General features: G+C 61.6%; 2 protein-coding genes across 3 annotated transcripts in view; both read left to right on the forward strand.

Moving 5' to 3' along the window:
- SMARCC1 (SWI/SNF related, matrix associated, actin dependent regulator of chromatin subfamily c member 1) overlaps positions 1-5,557 on the forward strand; it is an 82,849-nt gene extending 77,292 nt beyond the window's left edge. Inside the window, exons 28-29 of the mRNA XM_040549344.1 lie at positions 3,595-3,771; positions 5,307-5,557. Coding sequence (XP_040405278.1) covers positions 3,595-3,771; positions 5,307-5,392 — 263 coding nt within the window. The 3' untranslated portion in view covers positions 5,393-5,557. The remainder of the gene's footprint in view (positions 1-3,594; positions 3,772-5,306) is intronic.
- A 7,797-nt stretch (positions 5,558-13,354) lies between these two features.
- CSPG5 (chondroitin sulfate proteoglycan 5) lies at positions 13,355-18,815 on the forward strand. Of its 2 annotated transcripts, none has more exons than XM_040549301.1 (5): positions 13,355-13,465; positions 14,328-15,597; positions 16,218-16,406; positions 17,048-17,120; positions 18,516-18,815. In XM_040549301.1, exons 1-5 carry the CDS (start codon positions 13,399-13,401, stop codon positions 18,675-18,677), a joined length of 1,761 nt encoding a protein of 586 aa, XP_040405235.1. In that variant the 5' UTR covers positions 13,355-13,398; the 3' UTR covers positions 18,678-18,815. The 2 variants fall into 2 exon arrangements, with proteins under 2 accessions (XP_040405235.1, XP_040405236.1); XM_040549302.1 differs by lacking the exon at positions 18,516-18,815 and adding an exon at positions 17,317-17,841.
- The last annotated feature ends 2,955 nt before the right edge of the window (positions 18,816-21,770 follow it).

Raw genomic sequence — 21,770 nt, forward strand, 5'->3', positions numbered from 1 at the left:
ACTGGCACTGGTGTGTCCCGAGCTGCTGGTAGGTCTGACCTCTGCACGTCTGCTGTATGCCCACGTCTCTACACCAGGTCTGCTGCTCTTAAATGTTGTCTTGAGTGCACCTGAAAACTTCAGACTGACCAGGAACAGGCAGCCCATCAGTACGGTGAGGCAAATGTTCAAATTCCTTCCCTACCTATCAAGGAAAACCAGCCTGCAGTGTTCTGTTCTGGGCTCTGGGGAACAGACTGCATTTACGACAGCAACCCCTGAAGATACCAGCTGCTCTTGGGGGACTGCTTAGTGTAAGGTGAAGGGGCACAGGTAAATGGAGCAGAAGGGTATAAATCTTTCCTGGAAAGTAACTGCTTTGAGTTGGCAATAGCCAGGGCATTTCATAAGTGAAGAGAATAGGCTTGCTTGGTATCGGTTAGCAAAGTGGCCAAACGAATCTCATTTTCTTCTGGGTAGATGGAGATGGCTGGCGATGCAGGATTTCGGTTTTGTTTTAATATTTTGCCCAGAATTTTCAGTGACTGAAATTCAAGCTGTCCTCTCATATGCTGTGACTCTAGCACCACAGGTCATCACGTAACACCAGGCATGTCAGAAGTTCCCACATCTGTCTCATGCAGATCAGGAAAATCCGCACTGCTGGAGCTGCCCAGCTGCCCTCGTGCAGCCCGTTCTCCATCAGGCCGCGCTTCAGAGCCGAGCTGCTACTGCCGAGGTCGTAGAAGCCACCAAATTGGTTTCTGCACATCGGCAGCCGTAAGGAATGGTGCAGAGCTGCCTGCTTTTCGTCTCCCAGCTGTACTGACTTCGGCGAAGCCGCAGGCTGAGGTTTCCGAGCTCTGCCCTCTGATACAGAACCGAGACACAACGGCCTTGTGCCGATCCCTCCAGTTCTGGAGGAGGGTGGTGCAGGGTCTGCGGGTGTAAACCCAGCAGCACTGATCCTGTAGCTCCTGCCCCACTTCTAGCACTAATGGATGATCATGTTTTAAGTCCAGGCTGTACCGGGTTGTTGCTTTCAGTGACACTGTTCTCGTGTTGCCTGCCGTGTCCTGCCGTGCCCTTTCTGCCCACTCCTCAACCCCGAGTGAGCTGGACCAAAACAGATGCGTAGATGCCCGTGGCAGTGAATTCATGCCAAGTCTGCTTAAATCTTCGGTTATCCGAGCGTTACGTGTCGATGTGCTTGAGGGCAGGGGTGCTGTTCAGGAGGACTGAGACAGGCCGGAGGAACGGGCTGGCAGGAGCCTTGTGAAACGCAGTGAGGACAAATGCAAAGCCTGTACCTGGGAGGACTTGCCCCGTGTTGGTTGTTAGACCGCGTCTGGGGCACTGGGCCCACCAGTACAAGAAAGATGTCAATAAACTGGAGTGAGGTCAGCCGAGCGCGACCAAAGACAGTCAAGGGCTGCAGCTTTCTGCATGGAGGGGCTGAGGACAAAGGCGTGCAGTGTAACGTTAGGAAATGCCCTGCGTTTCCTCTTGTGTTCAGGCTGGGTGTCCAGAGTAAGGATTCCAGGGGGCTGCTTCGAGTCACCTACTCACCATCACCAGAGCAGGAAATGTTTTGTTACTGCTGGGGATAAAAGAGGGGATTTGAGGCTCAAACGTAGGCAGGTTTTGTGGTTGGCTGCTGCTCTTTAATAAAAAGTGATGGAAATGCCGTGGTGTGCGCTGCAGGCCACTTACCAGCGACGGAGTGTGTCTGGGGATAAATACTCAGAGTTCTTGTCCTTTGTGAACGTTTGAGAAGTTGGATGTTTCCAGAGAGTCTCACATCTGCTGCTTGCAAGCGTGCTAGTCTTGTTCCCGTGATGGAGCAGCATCAGGTTGGTACTTGGACCTCTTGTTGTGTGACCGTGAGCTCCCGTGTTGTTTCCATGGTCCGGTGCTTCTGAGTCTCTACGAATTTCGGGTGATTTGGCATCGGGGCTGTACGAAGCCAGCGAGCTGAGGCGTGTTGGATTCTTGGGCACCGGGGCTGTCACTGGCTCGGCTTTCAGCAGCAAGTACTCCCTTATCCCGTGGCCCTGCCTTGCCTTTGTGCAAGGACAGCCTGTCTTTCTCCAAGAGCAGGTTTTTGCCTGTCGTTACCCAGCACGTTAAACCAGAGGCCAGCACCCAAGGGCCTGGTGAGCACCAAGTGCTTTAGGTGGGAGATGTGCATCCTCGGGAGGGACGTGGCTGAGCCGGGAGACTTGTGTGGTTAGCAGAGGCACCAAACCCTGGGAAGTGGAGCAAGTTCATCTGGTTTTGTGGTATTTTGTCCTGTTTTAACTACTGTCCGAACTCCTCAGTGGGCCCCCTCTTTCTGCAGAAGGGCGGTGATGGGGGCAGATTTGGGGTGGCTGGTAGGCTCCACCTCTGAGTGCAGGACGTGGCCCTCGTGCAGAGGTGGCTGCTCGTTATTCTGGGTTGTTAATTCCTGAGCAGTATGGCATAGACCAAGCCGCTGTTTCCCCCTTCGCTCAGCACCACTGCAGGCTGCTCTGTCTCACAGGGGCTGTGCAGCTTGCCCTTGCTGAGAGCTGTAACCCAGCAGCCCCAGCCAGCCTCTCGTGAGCCTGTGTGGCTTCGTGGCCAGCAGCCTCCGAATCCTAGACAAGGGAAGCATGGATAAAATATCACTCAGAGCTGCTATTGCGAGGCTGAACGTAGGAGTTAATAGTGCTTGCGCCGAAGTATTGCCTCGATTGCAGATACGGCATTTGCACTTTTTTGGCTTTAACTGCCGGTATGGCTGTGATGCTTTTATGTACTGTTCTCAGAGCCTTCCTCGTTGGAGGGCTCTGTCATCGTGCTTCGTTTCACATAAATGGTGAAATGCTTCACCAGGTTTGGGGCTGAAGTGTGCTCCTCTAGAGTAAGCCTTTACAACCCATGCCTGGTAGCTGCTTTACTAACTAAAATACTGTACCTTTATATATGTGTAAAAATAAATATAATTGGATTATGCAAAATAATCTCTTCAAATGAGGTTTTAAAGCAGCAAATCAGCAAGTTGTGGGTGTCCAAAGCCGTGCAGTCCTAACAGTTCCTTGACGCTGCTGAAACATAAAGGTCTCTTACAGAGCTGATAAGCAAAGGAGATTTATTGGAACCTTCGTCGCATCAAAGTAGGTTTTTTTAGCAGTGGAAATACTTATACAGTATAATTTTTAATTAAATGATTTAATTTCTCCCGCTAAATTAATCCATTAGGCTTTGTGGCTGCTCTTTTTCATCAAGTGCTCTTAATTCAGTGTCTCGTTGTTCTAGCAGTTTGTTTCCTGTGCCTTTGTTTGGATTGATATTAAATGCCATTTTAGCAAGGCTTCGTTTGAAGAGTTGTGTGTTATCTTCCACTCGCTTCTCCTGCTGATGCTTTTGAGAGATAAGTGCCCAGGAGTTCTTCCTGAAGGGAGCGTGTTGACGTGGGGGATGCAAAGGCATTTCTTTGGGGTGGATGGAGGTGGCACTCGGAGCGTGCACAGAGTTGGCTCCCATTTGCAAGACGGCTTTTCTCACTGCTCAGAGAACGACTGGACTGTTTCCTGATCACGTCCGTGTTTCTCCCAGTCTCATTACCGTGTCTCTTCGATGCTCTTGCAGGTCAGATGCCAGGGCCCGGCTCGATGATGCCTGGGCAGCCCATGCCAGGACGGATGATGCCGAGCGTGTCGGCCAACATCCACCCGGCCGGCGGCGGTCCTCCCCCACCCGGCATGTCGCCGATGTCAGGGAACCTCATCGGACCCCGCGTTCCTCTAGCAGCTCCAAACGGCATGTGTAAGTGATCTCCACCGGTAACGTTTTGATTGTACCTGGCGTGGCGTGGCTTTTCTGTGGCTTGCCTCGTGGCTGGAAAAGTCATTGTAGCTGAAAACCCCTTTATGTGCTGGGGGAATAATATCTGTACGTGTTGGCAGCCAAAGACTGGTTCCAGAGGTGTGCTTGAAGCTTTAAGTGCTCGTCTCCCCTCTAGGCATCCAAACGTACTCCATTGTCCTTTATTTTATTTATAACATCCGTTATTTTATTCATTATGGTGCTAAGGCTTTGTAGTCTTTGTCAAAAACCTCTCTCGGCTAAGTCTGTGAGAATGCACAGCAGAGCCTCACGAACAAACTATAGCTAAATCCTTAAATAGATCAGAATATAAAAACTGACAACTTAGCACTGTGGAATTAAAGAGGAAGTACTAATTTAAAAAAAGCAAAAAGTATATTGGGAACGTTCCTTACATGGTATAAATACTCTGAAAACGAAGTCGATCTATGCCAGCCAAAAAAAAAAAAAAAAAACTCAAGTCAGTAGCCACCGTGTGGGTGTTACTTGAATGAGCATAAGGATTGTGGCCAAACCCAGAGAGTAGAAGAAAAGCTGAATGGCTGGCACAAGAAAGATGCTGTGGTGACTTCCTCGATAAATTCAGCTGCATTACCTGCAGCCCAGGACAAGCTGCTGGCCTGCCTCCCTGCGTAGCTGTCGCCTCCCAGGCAGGGACTGTAATCGCTTTTAGTACCTCTTGCAAAAAATAACTGGGAGAAGTCATCCCATTTGGGCTCCAGCTGAAGGGAGTTGCCGAGGAGTACTGACTCACTGGTGTTAATCAGCATAAGCATGAATTACTTCTTGTTCGGATGCTATTTCTGTGCAGATATTTGCTCTTTATTCTCCTAGAGCTCTAGCTTTCCTTAGTTTTTCTTCCATTTTTCTGAGCCTCTACCTCTGGGAATATCTCATGTCAGGTTGTATTCCTGCCTGCTCTTTTCCTTTACCTTGGTTTCTTTTTTTTTCCTCCCCTACTAAACAAGTCAGTCATGTTCCATTAGCATCTCCTCCGTGCGCACGAAAGCTGGCCTTTTGTATACTTCATTTCTCCCCTTCCACTTGCTGCAGCTGTGGATTCCTCTGCTTTAACCTACATACGCCATGCAGAGCTGAAGTGCAGGCTCTGTCTGTATGAGGTGTATTGTTCCATCTATTTTAAATAGCAGAGGGCCGTATCCAAAGGCCTGAGCACGGAGATGAGAAATACTAACTCCAGCTCTGAAAGTTGCGTGATGTGAACTTTACTACCCGGTGAGCTGCACGCCTCTCATCGTACGGGGAAGGCTTTTCCCCTCTTTCACAGAGCTCGTGCAGTGCTCAGGGGTAGGAAAGGCGTGATGAGACGTGCCGGGGCGCTCCTGTGATGCGTAGAGGGGGGGAAGCCGCAGCTGTGGCCGTTCCTGGGGCCGGTCTGAGCCAGCCACTTGGGCGTGCTGTGCTCCTCCGCCCGTTCAGCACCCAGCTCACTGTTTCTCTGCTGTCCTTGCAGATCCCCCCCCCTGCGCAGCCGCCTCCACCAGCGGAAGGGGTGACCCCACCTCCGGCAGGAGCCCCGCCGGCCTCAGCAGCTCCCTAAGCAGTCGAGGAAGAAGGAACTTCTACAGCAACATAGTGGTGACCAAAAATAACTCCTCAGTTACCTTCTGTTCCCCGGGGGGCTTTTGCCTCCCGTTGACCTGCCCCAGCCGTGTGTGTGCGCACGCACATCCACATGTACAAGCACGCACACACAGAGTCTCTTTCCCCCGGTCCCCTCCGCTCGCAGCCTGGCAGTACTCGGCATTCCTTTGGGAAATCTTTAGATCAGAAATGCCAGTGATGCTCCCGTGTTGCTGGTGGGAAGTCCTTTACACTTTGGTCTGCTCACCTTCCGGAGCGTCCTCAACTCTGGTTTTCTTTCATCTTGGTGTTTTGAGCTTTGGGTTCTCCTGGGGAGCATAAAGGAAAAAAAAAAGGGGGGGGGAATGAAGCTTTTAAGGCATTAACTGAGCTTTAGGATGCAGCACGTGCCCAATCCACCTGTGGCTTCGTGCTTCAGGTTCTCCAGGCAGAATGAGCAAAGCATCAAGATTGGATGCTAAACCAGTGTTTTGGGCTAAAAAGGAAAATAAATAAGGGCGTGCTGTAGCACGGAAGGTGCAGGAATGCCAGCCGTGTTCATTAGAGATACCTGATCATTAAGGACAGTAGCTGAGTCCTGGGGCTGCCTTGCTAACTTATTAAAGAAAATATTGATCCAGTGTGAATGAAGCCAGGAGTAAATCAATTGGAATAAAACCACTCAATGGTAGGAGTTTTCTTGCTCCAGTTTTTACCTTTCTTTTGCCTTTGAAGGTGGTAGTTGAACCTTCCCTCTGAGTAGTTTGGTACAGTAGCCAACTGAGGAATAAAAACACGATTTTTAGTCCCTCTTTTTGGAGCATATACTTTTTACTTTTTAAAATGAACAAAAAAAAAAGAAGTAGGTAGCAAAGAAGTGCTAGCATACGGGATTGGGTTGGGATGGCTGGGGTGCGAATGCCAGAACTACCTCCTGCGACAGCCGGCGTGGGCAGAGGTCAGTGGCCGCGGTACGCTGCTTCGGGATCGGGATTGGGAGAGCCCCTCGTGCACACACCGGCTCTGCTCGCTGACCTCCTCGAGGCTGCTATCGGTGGGGTTGTGGGCAAGGCAAAAGTCTGGGAGTGCTCTGAACGAGACCACCGGAGCAGTCCTTCGGGTACGATGCAGGACCCAGGCAGCCCCGAGCTGCTGCTCCGCCTGTCGCTAGCGGCTGCAGAGGAACCCTTTGCCTGCCCCGGGGCCTCTGCCCTCTCCTCAGACCGAGAGGGCTGGGCAGGTTTCACGCCAAGCGTCTGGAGACTGCTCCCGTACTGAAAGGGCGGCTCTCGGGGCAGGGTGCGAGGTGGTGTTTTAAGGCTTGCCCAGAGAGAGGTCTCCCAAATAACCCGAAGCCCGCAGAACCACGTATGTCACCAAGCTTAAAAAACAAGGATTTGCTTTGAAGAGCACTCAGGTGATCGACTCAGCGATGCTAACGGTTGGACTTCAGGTCCTGAGAGTGCGTGAGTGTGGGGTAACCGTTTCTGGGCTGTCTGCACGCCGGCTGCATGCTCAGGCAATTGGCTGCGGCCTCGATACTTCCAGCGCATAGGAATAACGCTTTCCACTGTCAAGCTGTAAGAATCCACAGTGCCTAGCAGAGAACGGTCAGGGCCCGCCTGCCTTCCACCTTCCACAAAGGAAATTCATTCCCAATGTTACCTTTCCCTCCAGGGTCGTTGGGGTGAGCATGGGATTCTGGTTCAGACCGTAGTCCGGTTTAGAATAACCTCAGGTTGTTTTTAGTGCGATCAACTTCAAATATAAAGGATCCAGATGGAGACTATTTTTTACTGTACTAGTGATGATCCTACAGAGTACCTGAATTCTTGACACTGTTGTGTTTCTGTATAAATAATACATGTGCTGACTTTTTCATCTTGATCCTCTGTATAGGGCCGGTTTTATTCCTGCAACACAGCCACCCAATTTTGTGAAATAAAAAAGTCTTTTTTTGTACAAAGCTTGGGCCCGTTTGTCTGGAGTCTGGTTTCTCACGGTGCGCGTTGCGGATTTGCTGAGCGCTGCTGATACAACACGGGGCTGTTTGGGGGCTGCGTCCGAACCACGGCGGAGCGAACACAAAGCCAAAGCTTGTTACCAGCGAGCTGGGAGGCATCTGAGTAAGGCGGGTGAGTGAAGGCCCTTCGCAATGCACTGGGTGATCTGCTTTGGGAAATATTTCAGATTTTAAAACCCTTCATGAATGTGGCTGAGGTAAAACAGCATTCAAGGCCTAGGATGATTTTCTTTTTGATTCCTGCTTTCACACACCCTTGCTGTGCTACCGCTGCCTTGGACAACTGCTCACGCTCACATCCCTGGCTGAATTAAGCACTTGAAAGAGCCGCTCGGAGGTGGCGTTTTCAAAAGAGGACGACTGGGCCCACTGACCTAGCAGGGTCCCACCTTTCCTCTATTCCCGTACCAGCTTCATGGTTAATTGTTTAATTCGAATGGATCTTCAGATCTTCTGTGCTCTCCTGCAGGGCTCCAGAGCCTGCCGGGATGGGTTGCCTTTTGATTATACTGGAACTGGGAGCCCAGCCTGGGTTATCTTCCCAATGCTGCCGCTATTAACCAATGAACTGCTTTTCCTCTCACAATAGCACTTCTTCCAGGGCACCCCAGATCTGTGCATGTAATACATGCAGGCCCTCGTTCCCTGAAGCTGGAGAACAAAAGGCATGAAAGCGGGGACGTGCGAGGGGTGAGAGAGCGCCAAGAGAGCGCGTGCCCTCCTTTCGGTTGGGGATTCCTCCTTAGCTGGTGCAGGACGGCACAGGAGCACCTCGGGGCTGGGGTCTTCTGCTGAATGCCCCCAGTGGTGGCTGCTGCTCCTCCTGCTTAGGGCCAGGTGAGACAGGTAAATTGCTCTGTGCATGTACTGCCACTGCCTTCGGGGAGGTTTATCCCCCTGCTGCTGCTTCTCCTCTCCCCCTCTTGAGGACTATGAAGAGCAGCGTAGAGCACAGCGTCCCTTCTTCAGCCCTGTCTTTTCTCTTTGTGCACCTTCAGGGCTTTGCGGTAAGATTGCTGAGGCTGGGCTGCCTGGTGGCTCGGCAGCGGAGGGGGGCTGCGGGCCCTTGGGGACCCGGCTTGTGCTGCAGGGACTGAGTGGCTGGCCCCAAGAGCGAGGACTGATGGCACTGCGTCACCCCGGCTCTGGTGGCATGGGCACAGGGGGGCACAGGCTTTGGAGAGCGAATTGCTCCTGTTCACGCCTTCGTAATGCGCGGGGTTTGCAGAGGAGCGGTGGGGCAGCAGGGCAGCTGTGGGGACAGTCACACACACACACCACGTCTTGAATCGTCTCCGCATCTTTAACAACATCCCGAAACTCCTGGCCACTGTTGTGTCGTGCCTGGCAATACCAGCTCCACTGTGTGGTTCCTGAAAAGCTCCCTTTTTTTTTTTTTTTTTCCTTTAACTGAATTAAAGCAAAAACTGTGTGCTAGGACACCTAAAGAGTTTGGGGAGTCTGAGGGTGCGCATTGTCCTCCGCTGCCCTTGTTCCAATTCCTCCTTTCCCATGAGAAACTAAAAGGAAGGATTTGGCGAGTCTGGAAACTCCTTTTCAAGCTGTGCAGCCGCAGGTTGGCAGCAACAAGCACGGAGCTGCTCGGGATAACCCCGTGGATGCTGCCAGCCCTCAGCGATCGGGGGGCAGGGGGACATGGGGGCAGGGAAGGGGCACCCCAAGTGCCCCCCTGCCCCTGTGGCTCTGCTGCTCCTTTCCCAACTCTTTAGGAACAGCTTTGTGCATTGTCTGCACCTTCTCCACGAGTTGTCTGCGTGGAAATTCCCCCTTTCATTGAAGCCTCTGACCGGGGATCACAGCTCGGGGACCTTTTTTGGCAGCCCCAGGGGTGCTCGCTGCTGGTGGGAGGCTGCTGGGGGGCTCTTCGTGGCTGGGGGTCACTACAGGGGAGCTGCAACACCTCTTCGGGGTGAATTTGGATTTATTTCCCAAACCCCTCGTTCTCTCTCCTTCCAAGTTGAAGCGTGATGGGAACCACCTGGTTCGTGCCGAAACCAGCAGCCTTCCCTGCTGCCGAGCGGAGCCGTGGGGAGGGCGGTCGGGAGCAGTGGACGATGCACCGGGTGAAGAGCTGGACCCACAGCTCAGCCACAGCAAGGGTCCATTTCACCCGAATCCCCTGTTCCTCTCAGCAGGAGCCCAGGACGTGGTAGAGGACATGTGGAAGCGGAGGCAGCCTTGGCCCCACAGCACTTGGAGGCTGCTCGGGGTGGGAACTCTGCTGCGTGCGTGCAGGGAGGATTTCTGCAGCCTATGGACCCGGTTCTCACTGTTGTTTTGGCTTCTCTCAGATGAAACAAAGACTGAACCATGGAGGTCATTAAGCACCCGTGGGAGGGGAAGGTGAGCGTCCACCGGTGGGGTTCAGCACTTTTGCCCTCCTGAGCTTTTTTCCTTTGTTTTCAGCTGGGCAAAGCGCTGTCCTCGCTCCGCGTCCTTAGCTGTTAAACGGCTGCTTTGATTCATCCTCCTTTCCAGCAGCAGTGAAAGGAAAGCCTTGAAGCTGAGAAGCGTTTCTCAAGTGCATCGCGTTCAGTGCCACCTTCGCAAGCCTCTAAGCACCGCGCAGGTCTCTTGAGCTCGGAGGGGCAGGAAGGTGCTGCTGGCACCAGCTTAGCCCAGCCCCTGCCAGGTTTGCTGTCACTTGTTGGTGCTGAGCGCAGCTGGCAGGTTCTCAGGGTGCTGTTCTCCACTGGTTCTGCTCACCAACGCAGCTCAGGCTGATTTTTTTTTTTTAATTTCTTTAAATCTTTGCAGATCAGAGCTGTCCTGCGAGTCCTGAGCTCTGCCCCCTTCCCTCCACGGCTGCAGCCCCGGCCCTCGGGCTCTGCCCTGCCTGCAGCCGGGCTGGGTGTGAGCAGCTCTGGACCTGCTGCCAGGAGCTCCCTGCATGGGCTGGGCTGGGCTTTTTGGGGAGCTGATGGCTTCATCAGCCTCTGGTCGATGGGAGAGGGCCTGAGCAGCTTCGGCACCCAGGGGCAGCAGGTCCTGGCATCGACGCGTGCTCAGCTGGAGCCGCGAGGCTCTTTGCCTGCTCCTGCACCCCCAAGCACAGCTCCTGTCCTAGGCTTACGGCAACGGTCAGGTCTGCTCAGCACCACGGGGGGTGGCTGATGCCTGATATGTGCGAGTTGTCTGAATTCATCCCCCCCTTGCTCCCATGGAAGGGCTGGGATCAGTCGGGGGTTTAAGGCTGACAGCGGGGTGGCAGCTCGGCTGCAGCCCCCATGTTGGTTTTAGCACTGCTGGGGCTGGCAGTTAAAAACTTGCTGCCTGGCAAGTAAAAAATTTGGAGGGGGAAGAGGTTTGAGCATCGCTGCCACCCGGGAAGGCCCGAGGGGCAGCAGGGCCCTGCCCTTCACAGCCCCAGCCCCCTGCCCACCTCTGCGAGGAGGAGGAGGAGGAAGAGGAGGGATCGCTGCGTCCGCTTGGGTTCGGCTCGCCCAGCCCAGCACCGGGGGCCTCGCAGAAAATTAAATATCCAGAGGGGATGCCCCTGCAGCACCGTGCTCCCCACTGCCAGATGGAGCTGCTGCTGCCTCCCTGTCCTGGGCAGCCTCTGTCTGTCCGTCCTGCTGCCCTTCCACCCCTGTGCTGCCGCTTCTGCCCCTAATGAAGACAAAATGGGGATGGGTTGCTGGGGTTTGGGCAGGGGTGCAAGAAAGGGGCCGTGGCCGCGGCCAGGCTCCGTCCCCCTGCCCCAAGCCTCCCTCCCAACCCTGTCCTCATCCCCAGGCTCCCCTCTGCCATTGCCAAGCCTGTCCCTGTGACAGTGGGTACCCACTGGGGCCTCAGCCCCTGCCACGGGGAGCACCCAGCTCCCCGGTGCCTCTTCCCCATCCTCGTCCCTGGCTGCTGCTGCCCTCGGTGGCCCCTCGCCGGGTCCCCTTGGAAACAGCTCCGCGCCGGAGCCCCGGTGCATTCAGGGGCGGAAGCGCGGGGAATATTAAGCAGGTGCAGCCCCTTCAATCCCCCTTTGAGCGGGGACAGAGCCGGGTTTGTTCACGGCACGGGGAGTCCGGCCAGGCGCAGCGCTGGGGGGAGCGGGGACGCCTGCGCCCAGGTCCCCGCACAGCTCCTCCGGTCCCTGCAACGCCAGCGGGGATCGAGGGTGGGCACGGCGGGCAGGGGGGCACCCAAATGTAGCCCTGGCCCTGCTCGGCACAGCCTTTACCAGGGTGCGGGAGCGGCCGGTGTCTTTTTGCTGCGTTGGAGGGTGCGAGGTGACCTTGGGGACCCTCGGGCTCTCCCTGGGCGGTTCGGAGAAGCGTGGTGGTTGCGGTACTGAGAGCAGGATCGGTCCCACAGCACCGCGTGGCAGCGAGCCCCGTGCCAGCAGCACCGGGACGTCACCGCCCCGACCGCCTGCCCGGCCTCGAAGCGCTGCAAGGGCACCTGCAAGGAGGAAAGCAGCGCTGCGGGCACGGGCTGGGCCCCCACTGCGCCTCGAGGTGCGCACGGTGTCACTGTGCGCGCAGTGGTGTCCCCGTGAGCCTGGTGTCCTCGTGTATGTGGTATCCCTGTGAGCACTTGGGGACGCAATGGGCTGTGTCCCCGCACCTTGGCGGTGGCACACGGGGCATTTGGGTGCTGCCCCGGGGTGGGCAGGGGAGCGCACACGCCCCTGCGTGGCTCCAGCAGCGTGAAGGCGCAGTGGGGGCACGCATGGGGCTGGGGGGGGGGGGGGCAGGGATGGCTTGGAGCCCCCCCACGCAAGCAGCCGGGGCCATGCCCACACCAAACCCCCGGCCACGCATCCGCAGGGCTCCTGCCCCAACCCTGTCCCCCCCCACTTCCCCCGTGGCCCCTCTCGGCTCACCCCGGCCCCATTACTACGCCGGTCACGTCCACGCGACGCTTTTCCTCCCTGGCTCTTCCCCTGCTCAATCCGGCCTCTGTGCCGCCGCGGCCTCCCCGGCTCGCGATGGGCAGTGGCCTGGAGCAGCCACCGGCACGCATCCTGCCCGTGTCCCCTGCCCATGCCCACGTCCCCATCCTCACCCCCTGCCAGTGCCCCCCGCCCATCCTCACACCCCGCTGCAGGGCAGAATCAGGCCCCCCCACACCCAAAAAATGCCCGGTGCCCACCTTGGGGAGCGTGTTCTGGGAGAAAAGTGCTCGTGGGCAGGAGATGGGGCGGGAGGAGCGGCTGCCTCAGCACCGGGGTCTTCACCTGGGGGGGTCCCAGCCCCTGTCCCAGCCCTGCAGTGACCCCAGGTGAGGGGTGTGGGTGCCCCCCAGCTGAGTGCCAGGTTTGGGGCTGCGGGGGGGGGGGGGGTCCCTGGGCTGGCTGTGGATGCTGGGGGGGGTCCTGGGGCAGGGATGTCCCCCCTCACCCCACACAGGACCAGTGGGGGGGGGGCTCAGTGAGGGCGGCTGGTGCTGGTGGGGGGGTCCTGCCATGGGGCCCCCCTGCTCTGCCCACGTCCCCCGGGGCTGTTTGGGGATGCTGAGAGGGGACCAAGAGGTGGGGGGGGGATGACACCGGCTGAGATTCGTGGTGCTGGGGAGGGATTTGGGGGGGCGGACGGGGGAGATGGGGGGGTCCCGGTGCTGGGAGAGCTATGGGGGGGGGGGGGGGCCGGTGCTGGGAGGGATGCAGGGGGGGAGAGACGGAGGTGTGGGGGAGAGCGATGCGGGGGTCCCGGCGGGGGGGCTCCCGGTGCCGGGATTTGGGGGGTGGGGGGGGTCCCGTCCCGGCGCCCCCATCTCGGCGCCCCCCAGTCCCCGCGGGCGGAGCCGGTGCCGCCCGCCCGCCCCCAGCCCGGCCCGGCCCGGCCCCCCCCCGGCGCGGAGCTCGGCGGCGGCGGGCTCCGGATCGGGCTCGGGAGCGGGGCTCGGGCGGAGCCGCGGCCGTCCGGTGCCGGTGGCGCTCCCGGTGCCGGTCCCGGTCCCGGTGCCGGTGGCGGTGGCGGTGCCGCGGCCCCGTCCATGCCGCCATGGCCCCCCCGCCCCGCGCCGCCCTCGCCCTGCTGCTGCTCGCCGCGCTCGGCCCCGCCGCGCCCGGTACGTGCGGGGACCTGGGGGGGGGGTTCTTGGGGGGGGGCTATGGGGGCGTCATGGGGGGGCCGCATCCCCCCTGCCCGGGGCCGGGTCCCGGCGGGGCCGAGCCCACCTGTGGGAGGGCGGGGGGCGGCCCCGCGGCGGGCAGGGCTGGGCCGGGGCCGGGGGGGCTGCGGCGGGGGGGGGGCCGGGTCCTGGTGCGGGGCTGGGGTCTGTTATGGGGGGGCTGGGATCTGTTATGGGGGGGCTGGGAGCCGTTATAGGGGGCTGGGGTCCCGTTATGGGGGGACTGGGATCTGCTATGGGGGGATTGGGATCTGCTATGGGGGGATTGGGATGCGTTTCGGGGGGCTGGGATCCGCTCTTGGGGGGGCCGGAGCCCCCCCCCCGGAGGGACTCGATCCTCGCAGGGACTGGATCTCCTTGCCGGGGAGCGGGGGGGCTGGATCCCGTTATGTGTCTGGGGGCGGGGGCCGGATCCCCTTGCAGGGGCGGGAGCCCATGGTTGGGCGGGGGGGGGGGGGGGGAAGGACTGGATCCCCTGGCATGTGGCAGGATCCCCTCGGCAGGGGCTGGATCCCCTCGCGGGGGGGGGCTGCATCCCTCCATTCAGGGGCCGGATCCCCTTGCAGGTGACTCGATCCCTCTGCAGGGCTGGATCCCCGTGCGGTGGGGGGGCTGGGGGCCGACAGGAGCCCCCGGGAGGGGCCGGGGGCAGCGGGGGCGATGCTGGGACCCCCGGGGGGGTCACGGCTGGGGGGGGACCCGCTGCAGGCCGGGGGGGGGGGGCTCCCGGTGTGAGGTGGAGCCCGGGGGGTGCACGGGGCCCCCCCCTGACACCGCTGTGTCCTTGTGCTCCCCGCAGCGCCCCAGTGGCCCCCCCGCAATGGCAGCGAGGCTGAAGGCAGAGGCTGGGGGGGCTCCCCGGAGCGGGACCCGGCGAGCGGAGCCCCCCCGGGGACCCCGAGCAATGGCACCAGCCCCGGGGGGACCCCGTCGGCCGGCGACACCCCGCTGGGACCCCAGCTAGAGCCCCCCGGAGGGGGCACGGCCTCCACCACGGACCCGGCCGGGCGCCTCGCGGGGTGCCCGGGGTGTGCCGGGGAGGGCGACGCCAGCGCTCTGCCCCCCACGCCCGGCTCGGCGGAGGACAGCGAGGCGGCCACCGGTGTCACCTGGCCCGGCGACGGCGGCGCGGTGGCGGTGGCCATCGGCAGCCCCGAGGAGGCCGGCAGCGGCGAGCAGCCCACGCGGGCCTCGCTGCACGGAGCCGGGTTCCTGGGGGGGCTCACGGCCGCCCCGTCGAGCCTCCCCGGCCTCCCCAGCCCCGGCCTCCCCAGCCCCGGCCTCCCCAGCCCGGGGCTCGGCACCGATTCGGCCGAATCCGACCTGCTGATGGCGGCCGGGGGCTCGGCCGCGGTGCGGCCCCCGGTGCCGGGGGACTCGGGGCAGGAGCTCTGGCTGGCCTCATCCAGCCCGGCCCCGGCGCAGGGGGCTCGTGGCCGCACGGACCGGACCTGGCTGGACGTGCAGGAGCCCGTCACCGCCACGCCGGGCACGGCCGAGCCGCCGGCGCCCGAGATCATCGACGTCGACTACTACGACCTGTTCGAGGGCGGCGAGGGGCTGGGGGGCGGCCGGGGGGCGGCCGGCTCGGTGAGGCGGGAGCCGGGCGGCGGGGCCACGCCGTGGGCCCTCCACGAGCTGTACGACGACTTCACGCCCTTCGACGAGTCCGATTTCTACCCCACCACCTCCTTCTACGCCGAGGGGGACGAGGAGGAGGAAGAGGAGGACGAGCTGGAAGAGGAGGATGAGGAGGACGAGGAGGAAGACGGGGGCCTGGAGGACGAGAACGGCTACCGGCCGCCCGCCTCGGCCGTGCCCCGCGTCCCGCCAGCACCGCGGGGACCCCGACCCAGCGCCCGGCCGCCGAAGCCCCCCGGTGCCGCGGGGGGCAGCCCCCCAGCACCGCCGCGGCCCGGGGAGCGCCTGGTGCCGGAGAACGGCACCGAGTGCCGGAGCGGCTTCGTGCGGCACAATGGCTCCTGCCGCTCCGTCTGCGACCTCGTCCCCAGCTACTGCCACAACGGCGGCCAGTGCTACCTGGTGGAGGGCCTCGGGGCTTTCTGCAGGTAGATACGGGGGTGTCGGGGGGGCTGCTTCACCCTGGGCTGCGGCACGTGTCGGGGGCACGTCCCCATGGAGGACATCGGGGTAGCCCCAGCGGCCTCCTGGAGGAGGGTGAAGGATTTGGGGCGATGCTTGGCTTCCCCACAGCTGGCCCGTGTCCCATTCCCTGGGGCCACGTCCCCTTGCCTGGGGCTGCGTCCCCTTCCCCGAGGCCACGCCGGGGGCCGGGGGCTCTCCATCGCCCGCCGCATCCGCACAGGAATTGGGTCAGGGCTGCGCGGACGAGGCTCCGGCCGCGGCGCCTGTCGGGATTGCGCCGGGGAGGGCTTGGCACGGGGGGGGACGGGGATGCTGCTCCGGGGAGGGCTCCACCAGGGCCGTCCCTGCGGGGCCACCCTGCCTTTGGGGGGGTGCCAAGGACAGGCATCGCCCCAGCGCTGTCCCCCCGTGGGGACACGCGCTAATCCCACCCCCGCCAGCCGCCGTAATCCCCCCGCTCGGTCCCGACCGCAGGTGTCGGCTGCCCCCGGTGCCCCCCGAGGATGCTCGGCGGGTTCGGGGTCGGTGGTGGTGCTGGGGGTGGGGGGGGTGGGGACAGGACCCTGACCGCGTCCCCTTGCAGGTGCAACACGCAGGACTACACGTGGCACAAGGGGACGCGCTGCGAGTCCATCGTCACCGACTTCCAGGTGCTGTGCGTGGCCGTGGGCTCGGCCGCCCTGGTGCTGCTGCTGCTCTTCATGCTGACCGTCTGCTTCGCCAAGAAGCTCTACCTGCTCAAGACGGAGAACAGCAAACTGCGCAAGACCAAGTGAGTGGGGCGGCGGGGGGGGGCAGGACAGGTCCCCAAAGCGCCCGTCCCCGTGTGCTTTTGGGGTGGCACAGGGCGGGGGACAGGTGGTAGAAACGCCGCTGCGTGGTTAATCCTTTCGAGCCTCTCTGCACTGGCACCAGTTCATCTGCTCCACTGGGAACTGGGGCTACTGGGCTGGGGGGGGGGGGGGGGTGCATGCAGGGGCTGTGATGGGGTGTGGGGACCATGGGGGGGGGGAGGGCGGCTGCCACCGCCCCTCTGGGGATGCTATGGGGTGGCAGGGTTGGTGTGGGTGAAGGTCGGGGTCCTGTCCCTCCCCCCCCCCAGCCACTTATCCCCGTGTCCCTGGAGCCAGGCGAGGAGAAAGCGCTCCCAGCGCGGGTCCCTAATGAACTGTTAATTAGCGTTTGGCTGGGCCAAGTGTAATTAGCAGCGAAGCCTGTGCCAGCCCTTGCGTCCCCCTCTGCCTCCACTGCTCCTGCCTGCCCCCGTTGCTCCCCCCACCTGGGGGCATCCCCCCCCCAGGCTCCCATTCCCCCCCCAGGCGCTCAATGGGGACACCCCCCCGCAAAAAAAAACCACACAACCCCATGGCACTGCTGTGCTGCGGGCGCTCACCGCCGTGCTCCCCCCGGCAGATACCGCACCCCGTCCGAGCTGCACAACGACAACTTCTCCCTCTCCACCATCGCCGAGGGCTCCCACCCAAACGTAAGGATGCTCGGGGACCCGGGGGGGGGGACGGACACACCGCGGGGATGTCCCCATCCCTGTGCTGCTGGGCACGGGGGGGTGGTCGTGGCCACGGGTGTGGGGTGCCGGAGCAGGAGCTGCTGCGGGGTGCGGGAGGTGGGCGCCGGGGTCCCCGGGCTGCGCCCACCACCGCCGCTCTTTCGGGTTGCAACAGAGAGACGCCAAGTGCCTCGCCGCCTGCGAGCCGCAGGAGGAGCGCGGAGCCCTCTAGCCTCGGCCTTAGCCGTTTTCCCCGTCTTTCGACCGATTTTAGCACCCGTAGTGCCTGCGAGAGACCCTGGCAGGAGGCTCCCGCCGTGGCGAGGCCCCCCAGCCTCAATCCGGTGCCGGTCCCCTGGAGCGGGGGGGCCGCTGCTCCTTGCTGTTCCCCGTGCCCCCATCCCCGCCGGGACGCTGCAGGCTCAGTCCTGAGGTGCCCGGCTGGGGACTGCGTGATCCCCAAACCGGAGGGGACAGCAAGGGGGGACGCCCCAGGAAGGGGTTTTTGGGGCGCCAGAGCGCGGGGATGCGCTGAAGCCCGCCGGCACCAGCTGGTCCTGCCCCAAGAGCGGTGGCAGCGCGGAGGGGGACGGTGTTGGAACACGAGGGGACACGGGGACGAGCTCTGCTAACCCCGGCCAGCGGCACGGGGCTGTACGCTAACAAAACGCAATAAATCCAACCCCGCGGGGCTCCTGCCGGCGCTGCCTGGGGTCGCTGCTTGTCCTGGGGGGGAGACACACGGCGGGTCGGGGTGAGCCGGGCTTTGGGTGCTGGAGGTGCTGGGGGCTCTCCTGGGAACGAGTGAGCAGGGACGGGTCGGACCCTGTCGTCTGCCCTTCCCGTGGGCTCAGCCCCCACCAGGATGCGTGCGGGGGGATTTTTATTCCCCTCAGTGCCCTATAGGAGGTTGGGGGTGCGGGGAAGGGGGCAAGGTGGTGGTGGGACACCGGGGTGCGTGGCGGCCTTTCTGTACGTAACGGGGCTTAGGAGATGGAGAGGGACTTTGCCAGGGAGTAGGGACAGGACGAGGGGCAGAGGTTTTAAACCCAAGGAGGGCAGATGCAGGTGGGAGACGAGGGAGGAGATCCTCACGGGGGAGTGGGTGCCCATCGCTGGGGGTGCCCAGGGTTGGGGTGCTCGGGGCTTTGAGCACTGGGAGCCTGGGGGAGCCCACGGCAGGGGGATTGGAGTGGTTGGCGTCGGGTGCCCATCGCTGGAGGTGCCCTAGATTGGGGTGCTCGGGGCTTTGAGCACCAGGAGCCGGGGGGAGCCCGCGGCAGGGGTGGCACGGGGCGGTCCGTGGGGGTCTGGCCACCCAAACTGCCCAAGCACGGGCCCGGCACAGCAATCTCTCCCCTCCTCTCTCACCAGGACGACCCCAACGCCCCCCACAAGCTGCAGGACTCCCTCAAGTCCTGCCTGAAGGACGAGGAGCCGCCGAGCATCCACAGCGCGGCGCCGGCCCCGCAGGAGGGCGGCAAGGGGGAGCCGGGGGGCTGCGGGGTGCCCTGCCTGCACAACAACCTGGCGTAGGGCACGGGGGGGCCCGCCGCCCGCCTCCGTGTCCCCCCCCCCTCCTGCCCGTGGCATGCTTTGGTGTGTTTTGTACAGAGGAACAAAATAATAATCGTACGAAGCCGGAGGCCGAGGGCGGCCCTGGCTGCGCCGTGTCGTTGGGGTGTGTGCTTTGTGCTCCGTGTCTGCCGCTTGGGTCCGTTCCGCGCTGTGATTTCTAAACCTTTGCTGTTACGCGACCGACTTTTTTTGTACTTTTACCCCCACTTTTTTTGAAATATGAGTAAAAACAACAAAAAAAGGGAGACCTTGAAATAAAACAAATTTTTTTTTTTTTTTTTTAAACTTAAGCCTCTTGCCGGTGTCTGCGCTCTCCCAACCCAGGTTGTGGCTGCTAACCCTAACCCCAACCCCAACCCCAACCCCAACCCCAACCCCAACCCTAACCCCAACCCAAACCCCAACCCTAACCCTAACCCTAACCCTAACCCTAACCCTAACCTTAACCCTAACCCTAACCCCAACCCCAACCCCAACCCCAACCCCAACCCCAACCCCAACCCCAACCCCAACCCCAACCCCAACCCTAACCCTAACCCTAACCCGCTCCCCGGGGTCCCATCGCCTCCTGCCCCATAGGGGTGAGTGCCACCTGGGGGGGGGGGGGGGGGGGGGGCAGCGTGTGACCCGTCCCTTTTCCATGCCCCCCCCTCCGTCTGCTCTGTCCCCATCCCGGCACAGGGTCCCCCCGCAAGATCTGTGTGCGTGGTGGCGTGGCCGTCACCCACAGCGTGCTCCTGGTCACCTCCGCTGGACAGAGACAGATGCCAGCGGTGTCACCTCTGTGTCCCCACCAGCTCACGAGATGCCCCAGCAGGGACTCGCTCCCTGGGCAGCTCCGACCCTGTTTGGAGCCGAACCACGGCGAAGCCGATTCTCTACGCGTCCTGCAGCCTCCGATCGCGGCGATCCTCCTGTCCCCAGCGAGCCGACCGGAGCAGGAAGGAAAAACTCCTGGTGGCTTCGGTGGCGTTGGCCACGCTGCTGCTGGTGTAAACCAGAAGCGCCGCCGCTATTTCCACCGCCCGTCCCTGGGCTCCCAGGGGGACGCGGCTCCGTGGCTCCCTGCCCGCCCGTGCCTGCCGGAGAGGAGCTCGCTGGCTCCTCGGGAGAGAGAGGAAATTAAGCAATTAATCAACACGCGATTTTCAGCGTGCCGTGCATTAGGCACGCGGGACGGCGAGCTCCCCAGGGCCGGGCAGCGCTCAGGCTGCGGCTCGTCGCCTTTTGGCTGCTCGTGGCGCTCTCCATCGGCTGCTGGATGGTTAATTCCCAGCCCCGTTTTGGGGATTAATACCCAGGAGCTGGCACGGTGCAGGCAGCTCGGCACGGCCCCTGCAGCCCCGTTTCGGAGCCCTCTTGCCCACCCAGACCCCCCCCAGGTTTCTCGCGGAAACACAACCTCCCTTCCCCTCTCGTGCCCTGGTGCCCATCTCACTCCGGGGTCCGCATCCCTCGCCGTGCCTCAGTTTCCCCTCCAGCCGCCGGCACGTCCCCATCCTGCTGCCTGCCCGGGGCTTGCCGGAGGACGGAGGAGCCCCGCGACTTTCCGTCCCCGCGGGGGAATCTGCCTCCTCCCAACACACGGGCTTCACCCAAAGACCCAATCGCTTTTAAATGGAGAGGTCACGGACGGCCATTAAATTTAAATGCCTCGTTGGTTTCCTGGGAGTGGGGTGGCCCTTTGTGGCTGGGCGACGGCTGGCACGGGACACGGGTGCCGAGGAGAGGGGGCTGGCACGGGAGCCGCGGCTGTCCTCCTCCCTCTGTCGCCCTCTTTTCTCTGTCGGACACGTACCGGGACCAGCGCGCCGGCCCCGAGACAAGGAGCCTTTCTTCCCGCTGGCTGGCGCGGGCTGCCCGAGACAAAGCGGCCGCAATCCCGACGGTGTAAGGGGCACGGAGGTCGGGCTGGTGGGACCGTTCCCAAACCCTCCTCAGCCTCCTGGACCGTCTCTGGGGGATGCCAAAACCCCATCCAGCCCTAGACGCACACACGGGGGGCTCCTGGTGACCCGAGGGCACTGCGGGGGGACGTGTGTCCCATGGGGGGGGGGTCGTGGAGCAGCTCAGCTGACGTCCATTTCTTCCTGGGCACTAAGGAGAGCTCCCAGGTGGTGCCCGCAGGGCCAGGACACTCAGGGACCTCGGCGGCCGTGGACAGGGGGATGCCACCAATTATTCCTTTCTCCCAGCCGCACCCTAACAGGGAGCGAACCCAGCATGAAGCTGAAACTGCGCCGGGTTCAACGAGAGGAGGAAAGCAAAATCCTCTTAGCTGGGCAAACTGTAAAGTGCTCAGCGCGGGGAGAACAGCTGCGTGCGTGTGTTTGCTGATGCCAGCGAAGCTCCCGGCACCATTTAACCACGGCAGCCCCTCTCCTTCGCTGCTTTCCAGCTGCGGGGCCGGGGGTCCCGCGGGGAGAGGAGCACTGCAGGGTGCGGGCTGCCCCGAGGGGCTGCGAGAGAGGAGGCTGGATCGAGGGCAGAGGCAGGAGGCGAGGAGGAGGCTGAGCATGGCCTGAGCTCGCTCCTGGCCCTCGTGAAGGGATGGGGAAGGAAAGGGAGCCGAAGACAAGTGGGCTGAGAGCCTGGGCGAGGCGGTAGGAAAGGCCTCCCGGAGGCACGTTGGGTGGTGAAAGGCTTTAGGGACGCTGGCAGGGCTTCAGAGGAGCGCCGCAAGCAGCGCAACGAGGAGCGAACCCGAAAGGAAGCGCCCCAGGAACCAGCTTGGCTCCGTCGCAGGCTCCTCGCTGACCTCGGGCTCGGGAAAAAGGTCGACAGAAAGTGGGAACTAGGTCGGATTACTCGGGACAGCTATAGGGGTGGCGCAGGCATGTGGGGGAATCCGAACAGCCAAATTGAGATGGAAATAGCAGGGGGAGAAGAAAGGGCTGCGCCGGCAGGAAGAGGACCGGCACGGCGTGCTGCTGGAGGAGGAAGGCTGCTGGAAAACGAGGGGCTGAGCATTCAGAGGTGTCACTGGTTTTGTAAAACCAGGTTTAAACACATCAGCTGCAGGCAGGTGCCCTCCACAGTGAATAATGCAGG

This window comes from Cygnus olor, chromosome 2, assembly GCF_009769625.2.
Source record: "Cygnus olor isolate bCygOlo1 chromosome 2, bCygOlo1.pri.v2, whole genome shotgun sequence".
NCBI classification, from domain to species: domain Eukaryota; kingdom Metazoa; phylum Chordata; class Aves; order Anseriformes; family Anatidae; genus Cygnus; species Cygnus olor.

What these genes read in the sequence shown, in the direction of transcription:
- CSPG5 (XM_040549301.1), top strand. Translation starts at nt 13,399, where the DNA reads ATGGCCCCCCCGCCCCGCGCCGCCCTCGCCCTGCTGCTGCTCGCCGCG. An exon ending in AGCAAACTGCGCAAGACCAA is followed by an intron (nt 16,407 to 17,047) that starts GTGAGTGGGGCG and finishes TCCCCCCGGCAG; the next exon opens with ATACCGCACCCCGTCCGAGC. An exon ending in CCGAGGGCTCCCACCCAAAC is followed by an intron (nt 17,121 to 18,515) that starts GTAAGGATGCTC and finishes CTCTCTCACCAG; the next exon opens with GACGACCCCAACGCCCCCCA.